Source organism: Hipposideros armiger, unplaced genomic scaffold (genome assembly GCF_001890085.2).
Source record: "Hipposideros armiger isolate ML-2016 unplaced genomic scaffold, ASM189008v1 scaffold_72, whole genome shotgun sequence".
NCBI lineage: Eukaryota > Metazoa > Chordata > Mammalia > Chiroptera > Hipposideridae > Hipposideros > Hipposideros armiger.
Window position 1 is genome coordinate 3,012,032 of NW_017731422.1, and position 11,793 is coordinate 3,023,824.

The 11,793-nt window shown below is 40.0% G+C and overlaps 1 protein-coding gene across 2 annotated transcripts in view; it reads left to right on the forward strand.

The window, feature by feature from the left end:
* Positions 1-11,793, forward strand: part of ZNF318 (zinc finger protein 318) — a 37,868-nt gene that overhangs the window by 23,970 nt on the left and 2,105 nt on the right. Inside the window, exons 8-11 of one of the 2 annotated variants that reach the window (XR_002124005.1) lie at positions 3,342-3,545; positions 4,007-4,106; positions 4,940-5,058; positions 5,345-9,222. Coding sequence is in view for 1 of the 2 variants with exons in the window: in XM_019642718.1 (XP_019498263.1) it covers positions 3,342-3,545; positions 4,007-4,106; positions 4,940-5,058; positions 5,345-8,671 (3,750 nt within the window). In the remaining variant the exon portion in view is untranslated. Of the gene's footprint in view, positions 1-3,341; positions 3,546-4,006; positions 4,107-4,939; positions 5,059-5,344; positions 9,759-11,793 lie in introns of those variants that run through there. The other variant, XM_019642718.1, reaches the window with a different exon arrangement.

Sequence of the window (11,793 nt, forward strand, 5' to 3'; positions counted from 1 at the left end):
AAAAAAAAAAAAAAAAAAAGGAAAAAAAATGCCTGCCTGACATATACTCACAATACCTTATAATTTTTCTTCTTAGCATTTATGACCGTTGTAGTTATATAATTACTTGTGTTCCCCCAATTAGATTTTAAGGTTCAGAGGACAGGGATCTGTCTGTCTCATTCTCCAATGTAGTCCCCAACATACTCAGTGCCTGGCACATAGTGAGTAGTGCTCAAAAAACATTACACTACCCCTTACACTCTTACTACGTCAGAATGCTTGCACTTTCCCAGATGTGCAGTATGCTATTATGGCTCTCTAATTTTGTATTAATAATCCTTTTACCCTGGAATAATCTTTCTCCGAACGCTACTCACCCACTAAGGCCCAACTTGAATATTAACTTCTCCATGAAGAATTCTTGAATTTTACCTAAATTTAGTCAGCCCTTCTTTATTACTCCCATAATATATTTGTTTCTTTATAAGATTTATTTCATTCTGTCATATTTAAAACATTCACAGTATGTCTGTCCTCATGCCTGTCTCTTCCAGTAAATGAAAGTTACTTGAGAATAAAAGTGTGCAATTTATTTATGTTTGTGTTTCCCATGGTGTCTGGTATGTCTAGTATATAGTAGATGTTCAGTTAATGTTTGGGGGTAGAGAAGAGGATATTCAGTATTCTCTAGCACCCAAACTCTAATTATTCCATGTCTTTCTGGGAGAGCTGTCTTTCTCAAGTAGGTAAGACTATACTCTTTTTATACCAGAGTCATTGAGTTCAGGGCCTTGGGGAGAAGAGCTTGAGAGTTTGGGGTTACATTTTTATACCAACCCCATGATAATCTATCATCTTTATTTGAGAGAGTTTTCATTTTCTCTGAAGCTAACAGGGATATGTTGCAATTTGGTTTTCATTTCAACAGTAAGGAATATTATGTCTATAATCTCTCTTTTCTACCTGTCCTTGGTATTTCTTCTTTCTTTGCCTCTCTTTAACATGCAGTTTGTTTGCAATTTTCTCTCTTCCTATTCATTTCATTTAAAAAAAACAACACAAAAACACATTTCCACAATTCCATCAATCTAGAGATACCTGTTATTAATTCCTTGGTGTATATTATTCCAAATACTCTTCTTCTGTTCATTAATTATTTAACAAATATTTATTGATCTCCAAGAAAATGTCAGATACTATTTTAGATATGGGAAATATAACAGGAACTCTACAGACAACGTCCTTATTTCTTATTCTCATGAAATAGGAGAAGATAGACAATAAATAAACAAGTGCATGTTAGGTAATACAAGTGCCTAAAAAAAGAAAACAGGATAAGGGATATAGAGTAATTAGGGAAAGTCTTTTGGATAAGGTAGCATTTAATATTCTATGCCTATTTACATACATTTATTGATTATTCAAGTGTATTTTATTATATACTTTTCTCAGTATGTCATGAACATCTTTTCATGTCAGTAGACTTCTTTCATAACATTTCTAATGACCTTACTTTTTTGTTGTATAGATGCCAAAATTTATTTAACCATTTAAATCACCTGTTTGTCTTTTTGTTTTTGCAACTTTAATCAGTATCATCAGAAATGCAAACCAAAAGGTGACATTTGAGTAAAGGTCTGAAGAAGATGACTGAGCAAGCCACTGAGATAACTTTCAGTTTTATTCTGAGTGATATAAATTGGCATAACAGGATTTTGAAAGAGAGAGATGACATATGATGTATGAACCTTGGCTGCTCAATAGGTGATAAACATACTTGTAGAAAATGTATTTATGGTTACATAATATAAAAATATTCCTTAGACAGCTAACCCCAACGTTTAACCTGCCTTTTTTTCATTACATTAAACACCTGAGTAACTCATCATATATATTAATCAATACCAAGACTTTCTGGTAACTAAATGTTTGGAAGAGACATCCTATTTTTAATCATTAATTATTCTTGGCTTATTAATTTCTACCGCTTTAATAAAATAAATCATCAGTAAACATTGAATTGATTCATACTGTCACCTGAAATGTTCTTTGCAAATTCACAGCATAGTTCTATGCTCTCAATTTTATTAAGGGTATAAAAAATTTGAGGTAAAAGCGAAGGAAGGGAGATGAGAGCCATAGAAGGCCTGATCATGATTGGAAAGTTAGTGGGGGCAAGTCATGAAATCACCTGTTGTTTGACATCATAATTTCCTTAGGATAAATGTCAAGGAATAGAATTGCTGAGTCAAAGAGTATGAAGAATTTTGAGGTATGTGATATGTATTCCTAGATTATCTTCCAGAAAGATGGTGCCAGTTAATACCAGCAACATACGCATGTGCCCATCCCTTAACTGCTGGGTGTGGTCTCTTTAGTGCCTCTTGAATAACTCTGGTAGGAAAAGATTATCTTTGAGGTTCTAATTGTTTCCCTTTCTCTATCTTTTCTTCTTTTTCCCACCAGCCAATATTACAGGTGCCCAGTTCCCTGATCTTGTCTACTGGAGAACCTCATTCATACTAACCCTCTCTGTGTTCCAAAATTATGTTTTTTCTGTCCTTACTCCCCAACAACATTAACCAAAATTCTTATTTCCTAAGTGTCTTGATCCCAGCTTGCTGACAAATGAATTAATAGTAAAGTATTTATTATTGATAACTTAATGTTGGGGAGGTTTTAAAAGAGGAGTCATGTTAACACATAGGTTTTAAATTCCAATGGTGATATTAATGTTTTAGACAAAAATATTTTACCTAGATTCCTTAAATCAGCCCACATAGATGACTGTCTGCTTTGTGCACAACATCAGCCCTGCCCTCCAGTTTTCCATACCAGAATGTGTCTGTGATAAGTGAGTTCACTATCATCTATTTTCTGCATTTCTATAACCTATCAATTATCTTTTTTCCATTTTGGTTTTTCTTCCTTCCATAGTTGTCTTTATGATTTTTGAATTTATTGTATTTAATCGCATAGGTAACACATTCAATATCTACCAAAGGGTATACAGTAGAAAGACTGTTATTCATCCTTGTTCTCTACTTCTGTCCTCAGAGGCAGCCAGTGTTTCCATAACCTTGAGTATTTTTCTAGATATTTTAGGATATATAAATAAATATATTGCCATTGTGATTTATTCTCCATGATGAGATAGCACTACGGAGTCTCATTAGTTCTTTTGAGCCTTACAGACAGATTTCTTGTGGGATTTTCCCAAGTTTGTACAGCTTTCGACACTGGAAATATGATCATACGGCCCTATTTCTGCAATTGCAATAGACTACTTACTTTTTCTGAGAGAAGACAGATCTTCACTGCCTTGAATTCCTTTTAAGTGCAGGTTTTTTCCCCTGTAGGAATCAAGGGTAAACAGTGAGAATTCCCATATTAAGAGCCCCAAGCCTGCTGAGATCCCCCTGCCAGCTGCTAAGCAGTCTGATCAGCCCATTGCTGCCTATGAATATTATGATGCCGGCAATCACTGGTGCAAAGACTGCAACACCATCTGTGGGACCATGTTTGACTTCTTCACCCATATGCACAATAAGAAGCATACACAGGTAGGTACTCTGCCCTCTGTTATTTTTATTCTCATCCTTCTTCCCCTCAAACTTCTGTACCCTCATCTGCATTACAAAGCTGGCAAATGAAACATTCTCATATGGGCAGGAGCCCCAATCTGAAGAGCCAAGAGATACCAACAAAGGAGACACCATCCCCAGGGCTCAGTCCAGGGGACCTGCCTGTAACTAAACACCATGACAAGTGTAAGTGAGGCTTCAGCCTCTTTTGATTCCTTGAGTACCTGATTATTTGTTTCATTTTATCCATTGCTGATACTTGCTCTAACATGTGTTTACCTTTCCCACAGGTGATTTCCATTTAAACAGTTGGCAGAGAGGGTGGGGGTGGGTAGCTGGGGGCTTCTGGTCCCCCCTGGTGTATGGGGGAGAAAAAGAGAGAAAGTGGGTCATTGAGTTTTTAGTGCTATTGTGTGAGCGCCTCTGCCTCTTGCAAATAGACACTGGATCCCTACAACAGACCTTGGGCTTCAAAGACCCAGAATGAGGCCAAGCAAGATGCTATAAAGCGCATTGACAAGATAACTGTTCCTGCAAAAGGTATGTTTCCTCCCTGCCTTTTTTGTAGTTTCCTTACATTTAGCCAAGGAAGAGGTGTCCTTGAACAAAGGTACTAGGTAGGAAGCAGTATAAATATTCCTTTTGATAAAGCTGTAAGAATTCTATGTGCAAAACAGTGTACTGGGTCCTGAAAAATGAAGAGCTGTATAAAACAAGAATGATCTCTGCGTATATGGCCAAAAATTTAACAGATGTTAAACATAGGTATACCACTTTAAAATATAATTTTCTTTGTCACTGGCTTACGCACCAAAATCTTATTTATTTGAAATCCAGGTACAAAAGAACAGTAAGAGGTGCAATAATTTAACTAAGAAATATTTTTGAATAGTCATTTCTAGTGGGGTAAATTGAGAGGTAGAAAGCTCTTTTGTCTTTAAACTCAGTTTCTTATCTTCATAGGTAGTCAGTATTGCTACATCCTTTAGATATGAAAAGATAGATTCCTGAGTAATTAATACCAGCATGAGAGATCCTGTACTAACTATTTGGGAGTATAGTTTTTAAGTCTCCTAAAATACTTACTGCTAGTTGGAGTTTGAGGAGAATCAGCAACAGAAATGAGTCTGGCACAGGAAACTCCTGAATATACCAGTTAGTATTCCCAAGAGGTAGAAGAGATAGAGAGAGGTCCTGAGTTCAAGCTTTAAGTTAGGAAGACTGTGCTGTTGGAATTCATCTAAATGCTACTTCTGGGTAAGGTCCTCTATACCATTAACCATTTTATGGCAAAGGGGAAGTGGGATTTCCTTTGGTTGCTATTATCCTGGGTGGAAATGACTTGTTTTCTTGATTTCTTCTACTTCTTCCAGGCTCTGAATTTCTGATTCCCATCACTGGATATTACTGCCAGCTCTGTGAGGAATTTTTGGGGGATCCAATATCTGGAGAACAACATGTGAAGGGTCACCAACACAATGAGAAATATAAGGTTGGTCTTCGTAGGAGTCTGTGGAGTTTCCCACTTTCTGCAATAATCCTTTTGACTTTATCAAACAAGTTCAGTGTCAGAAAAAGTCATCAACACTTCAAATCCCATATAATTGCTAGGAAGTTCTCAATCCTAGTGAGAGATACTGACCTGATAGAACCATTTATATCCTTGAGGAAGATGACTCTAGGGATTTCTACTAAATGAATTCCAGCAGTGGTGGGGCCAAGATCTTCTCTCACAGTATTATGACCACTTGTTGAGCCTTTATCTTTTCTCTTCCCAGAAATATGTGGTTGAAAACCCATTGTATGAGGAGCGGCGGAATCTGGACCGCCAAGCTGGTTTGGCTGTGGTCCTAGAGACAGAGCGACGACGTCAGAGTGAGCTAAAGCGCAAACTTAGTAAGAAACCAAAGGAAGAAAAGAAAGAGAAAAAGGCAAAGATCATGAAAGAAGTAAAGGAGGATGACAAGGTCCCTGAGGAATTAGAGGACCAACTCTCTGAGAGTGAGAACTTTCCTGAAAAGGCTGAAAACAAAAGGAAGGGTAGCATCAAACTCCAATTAAAAGAAGAAGTAAAGAAAGAATCACCAACATCTTCCTGTTTTGGGAAATTCAGCTGGAAGAAACCAGAAAAAGAAGAGGAAAAAAGTTCAGTGGCACCAAGTATTCCCAAGGAAGAGACTATGGAAAGCAGTAAGGACAAAGAGGATGGCAAAGCTGAAGCTGGGAAGGCAAAGCCCATCAAAATCAAGCTCTCTGGGAAAACTGTTGTTGCACATACTAGCCCTTGGATGCCTGTTGTGACAACTTCAACCCAGACTAAGATCCGACCCAACCTGCCTATCCCATCCACAGTCCTCCGCAAGTCAGGGTCAGCCACAGTCAGCAAGCCAGCTCCTCTTAACACCTTTCTATCCATCAAGTCCTCTGGAGCCACTGCCAAGCCTCTGCCAGTGGTTAAAGAGTCTTCATCTGATCTCCTCTTGCCTCCCGACATTATCTCCAAAGCATTTGGAGGGGAAGAGGTGATTCTAAAAGGGTCTCCAGAGGAAAAAACGGTACTTGCTGAGAAGAATGAGCTATCCCATATACCTGAACAAATGCTCCCACCTCCACCACCACCACCTCCTCCACCACCACCTCCACCACCTCCAGTTACACCTCTTCCAGCCTCCCCAACTCCTGCTCAAACAAATACTGTCACAGCTCCAGTAAAATCAAACTCAACTGTATCTCACACTCTCAGCCCTGGCTTCCTAGGTCCTAACATTTTGAACCCAGTGTTGCCAGTAGCCATCATGGCCTCAGCACAGCCAGCTGCCATTCCTTCTGATGAGACAGCTCCTGGGGTGAGTGAGAGTGACCGGGACCAGACCCTATTCTCTGTGTTAGTGCGTCCTCCACCTCCCCTGTCAAGTGTTTTCAGTGAACAAGCCAAAAAATTGGAAAAGCGAAATTCATGCTTAGCCACAGCCAATGCTAAGGACCTGTATGACATTTTTTACAGTAGTGGTGGAAAGGGGGCCCCTGAGACTAAGCTGAGTGGTGGCCCATTGGCCAATGGAGAAAATAGCAACTTCTCTAGAGCTGAAAGTTTGGACACCTCTTCCACTTCTACTTTGAACAGTAGTGCATCCCAAGAGGAGTTGCCTCTAGATAGAAGTTTGGTCTCTGCTGCTTTAGTTGGAAACCCTAAAAAGCCCATTACAAAAACTGTGGTGTCCCTAGGGAAATGGTCAGTTGTAGAACATGTAGACTCAGAAAGCAGAGGCAGCAGCTATGGATTCCTACAGCCTCTGACAAGATTGTGCCAAAGCAGGCCTTGTGAAACTATCACTCCAAAGACAGACACTTTGGCCATGTGGACTTCTAGCTCTTTCCAGAGCAACACTAATAGGGCCGTATCTCCAGAGGGAAAAATTGAGCTAGACCTGGAAGAGCCAGGGCCACCAGGTGTAGAGCCATTCCCTCAGCTGTCAGATAAACACTGTAACACCATGGAATCTCAGAGGTTGGTAGAAACCCACCTTATGGAATCTGGTAACCAGGATGAGAAAAGCCAAGAGCTCCACCAATCTAAGGATTGTAGAGAAAGTGAGATAGAGACAGGCACTGAACTAAAAAAAGGGGGAGCAAAGCTGTCTGAGAGAATGGTAGGAAAAGGAACAGGTGTCAGTGTTGGGCCTAGTAGCATAGAAGATTCTAATTTGAACTATAGGAACAGATACATGTGGGAGGGAAAAGCAGAACAGCCCAAGATGCAAATGACCGACAAGAAGGTTCAACTGATGACAGGAAGTGAAGTTCAAAGTAAAGCAGTGATTGAATTGAGTACACAGGCTCTCTCTTCCACGAAGGCAAAAATAGACTCATTTCCATCAGAAGCTAGGTCTTTACTCCAGAACCCGCAAGATGCAGCTATGAAAATTTCTGCCCCAGAATTGCTCCCTCAGTCCCCAGCCAGATCAGATGTGTGTCTAACAGATAGTGCACAGGAGCAAGGAGTTTCAGCTGGTAATGAGGAGTGGCTAGAAAATTCTGCTCCAGAATCAGCTTCCAGAACTTCAAGGTACAGAAGCCTCAAACTCAAGAGGGAAAGATCAAAAGACTTTCAGGGTAAAATGATCTATGAACTGGCTGTTTGGAATGAGAACAAGAAAAAGCCAGAGATCTGGAAGAGCCCAGAGAAACCAGAAACAGAAGCCCTGGAGCTTCGAGATGTCCATTCAGAATTAACAGTGACGATAGAAAGCAAGGCCTTAGAAGACTTTGAAGTTACAGACTTGAAAGTAGAAGAGCTTGCTACCCTGGGGAACCTGGAGGATATGGGGGTTGATTTCTGCAATACACGAATAGATCCAGCACATAGATCCCCAACTACCTTGTCTCAGAAAGTGTGTGAAGAAAATTCTATGTCACCTATAGGATGTAATCCCTCCGCTCTCACTGATTTTGAACCAATCCCATCCTTTTCTGAGTTTCCATTAGATTCTCCCAAAACCCTGGTGCTTAACTTTGGAGCAGAGGGTGAACAAAACTCATCTAATCCCAGAAATGGGAGGATCACTCCTAACATTTTGAAAACTGGACTTCCTACAGAAAACGTTGACCTTGGCTTGGGGAACCTAGAGGGAACACACCAGGCTCTTGACCTGTTGGCAGGAGGAATGATGTCTGAAGAAGTAGAAGAAACTTCTCAATTAGAGAAACAAGATTCACTCAGATTGGAATCAGAATCAATTAACCCTGCAGGCCTCGGGCCATCCCCTTGCCTTCCAGATCTTGTTGACTTTGTCACACGGACATCTGGAATTCAAAAAGAGAAGTTATGTTCTCATCTCTCTGTGCCAGGTGACCCTCCTGAGTGCAGTTCCTTGGAGATGGGACCACTACAGCTAGAAATAGTTAATGCATCCATCACCGAGGTAGCAGTTCCTCAGATAGATGAGGACAATGACAGCCCTTTGAATTTGGTAAAATCTTTGGCTTCAGGGTCACCTACAAGGGAGCAGGTAGTTGGAGGCAGTATGGTCCCTGAGGAAATACCTGCACAAGAAGCTGCAGTTGATGCCATCGAGGACCACACAGAATCCAGTGTTTATGACTAAGAACACATACCCAGAGCTACTTGTGGATGAATCAAATTGGCTTCTAGAAATCAGGTGCCTAGATGATCCAGGACTATATCATCTGGAACCTACACCAAGAGATACAGTCAGCATCTTACAGTAAATGTTCATGGAAGCTAAAAAATTTGCCTCTTTTTTTCCTTTCTCCTTAAGATACCAGACAAATCAATCATAATTTCTATACATATCTGTAAAAAAGTATTTTCTGTTAATTTTTATTATTTTTTTTGCCAATTTATTTTCTCCTACTTTATCATTAAAATCAAATGTCTATCTGGCTCACCACATAGTGTGCTTTGATTGTATTTTGGCTTTGACTCTGCCATTTCTGGAATGTGGGGGAGGAGGGAAACAGCTGACTTCTCCAATTGCTGTGTTGTATTCCCACCCAATTTCCTGGGCAGCTGATGGATCTCTGAGAGAAATACCAGAAAGCTTGCAGAAATGGAAGACTACTGATGAAGGAAGGATTGTTCATCTCTTAGGCTTCCATTTGGATGGGCCTGCCTTAACATTGTTTGAAATGCAGCGTGAGTAGCTCTTTTGTTTACTGTTTACTTCCTTGTGGCATGTCAACTCGCGCTTACTTCACTCATTCTCTTGCTTTTGCTTGAAATGGTCTTGCTAACCCATTTGGAAATGGCCTCAGTAAACGTGGAAGAAAATCTAGCAAGCTCACTTTTGGAAGACAACAAATCGGTAAGGCTTATTCATGGCTCAGCGCCAGGAGCAGATACATTTTTTGGGGGCCACTTTTATTTTCGAAATGGCCTTTGTTCATTGTATTATGATCCAGTAACACTTTGTGTTAAATTGTTTAGCAGCCATTTCTGTTCTAAAGAGATAGAAAATCTGAAACTTGTTTTGGGATTGGACTTAATTCTTTGTTCCACAACCCGTATGTATTCCTTCCTCTACCTCTCCCTTTCCCAAGTTATTTTCACCATAGTGTGATGTTGTGGGTTGTACATTTTGTTCAAAAGATTAAAGAATTTATGAGTTGGCTTGGACAAGTTTAACTTTATTTTTAATGTGTTAATTACTTGGAATAAATGCATTAATCTCATGTTTCTTTCTGGATTTTTGTTTTGAAACCACACACATTTGACCTCCACAGGAAAACTAGAGCAATGAACCCCCACTGCCCTATTGTCTATCACCCCTCCCAATCATTCTTTGCCCACTTGTCAGGGCTACTTCCTTCATGTCAGATTGTTAGGTTATAAAAAGTCTATGCCCCAGTGCTGCCTAAATGGGTAGTAAATAGAGAATAGTGGTTTAGTTGTGGCATCTTCCTATTGTGAAGCTTTTTATGTACCTTTATGTTGGCTCTCCCTTTGCTGCTCTGGGAACTGAGCTCCCCCAAGAACACTCACGTTCTTGGTCCTCAGATTTTTTAATCTCTGTCTCAGTTTCCTCTTGACATCTCTGTTGTCAGTAATCTATAAATTGGCTCAACAGAGGCTTCAGAGTCTTGTTCCTCACCCCCACCACCACCTCATAGCTCCTCAAAAATAATGCAGTTTCTGATCTTTTTCCCTAAGAATTCTTTTTCTCCCTGTTTCCTTGTGTGTAGAATCCCTATGTTGAGTTGGGGAGGTTATTTACTTTTTTCTATATCCTTGACTAATGGTTTATTTAGAAATTATCCTGGCCTCTCTTCATCATAGTGTGGAAAGGGGCACAGATTTGGGAGATGTAGGTCCTTGAATGTTCCTCAGCCATTGTCTTGCTGTGATGTGGGAAGTTACTTTACCTCACTGTGCCACAGGGATTTTTTTTTTTCCTTTAAGGTGAGGATCATTATCTCCATCTCAGCACCAAATGAGTACAGGATCAGGCCATCCTGAGTAGTCATCTAGAGCTGCTTTTTAGGCTGAAGCCTGAGTTCAATATACTTTTCTGGCCTGGAAACTATAGACTGATTCGTAAGGTGCCCTTTAGAAAAACGTAAACCCAGGTGAGCTTCAGATAAATATTTGTTTTTCCAGAAAACTACTCCCTTCCCATTCTAGGAGCCTATCTACAGGAATTCAGAGAACATAAGAGTTTAAATTCCAGTTGTTACTGATTTTCAGGCCTATTCCTTAGTAAGTTCCAGCACCCTCTGCAGGGGGAGAGGTGGGTTTAGGGAAAGAGTGGGGCGGGGTTAATCTTATCCAGATTGCACTCATAATATTTCATCTAAGAGGAAGCCAATCTTTCCAGGTTAAGAGGGGGCCACTTGAGAAGGGTAGGGAAGGGGAGGCAAATTTCAGGAAAGGCAGGACTAATTCAAGCATCTAGGGCTGGAGTACTTTGAGCAACTCCTTGTACTCGATAACTTGAGGTTTTATACCAAAGGCATCTACTAATCTCAGGCTTTTTCTAGAATAATGCTCACTTATAAGAGTTGAAGCAAAAGCATTCTTTATATCTACCTTGAAGCAGCAGAGGGAGAGCTTTTAGGATTCTATGGTCTGGGCAGGAAGTGTTTTTTGTTGCTGGCTTCCTCTTTGATCAGTGGGATCTAGCTTTAGAGCTCATCCAGAGAAGCCATATGAAAGGAAGGGCAGAACTCTAACCCAGTCTCTAGCACCTAGAAGTAGGGCCTATTTTTATTCGGTATTATCACAGTACTGAATAAATTTTTACCTTAAAAGATAAAGACACATACAAGGAGTGGGCCCTAATGTGACTTCCAGTGTCATATCTATGTTTTAAATGTCTGTAAACATCAAAAACAGTTTTTATTGGATTCTCTCTACTGTGAAAACAGTTGATCAACAGGTTTAAATTTGGGCAAACCCCTAATTTTACCTAAATTGTGTAAATAACCCCGTAAAAATTGCAGTGACTTTGTGAATGAAAACCTCTTGCTTTATAAGCCACCTTTCCCCTATTCACAGCTAGCTTCAGGACACATAATACTCTTAATAACCTTTCTATTAAGTACTCTCACTTTATCCCATGCCACTATCTCTTAAAAAAAAATCATGAAGTCAAAAAATTAGCTAATGTTTTGGTAGCAAAGCATGCCAGAACGTACGGGCATTTGTCAGACTGCCAAGTTCAGGGACTGAGGAAGAATGGGGAAGAGAGAGAGAGAAAGAGAGAGAGAG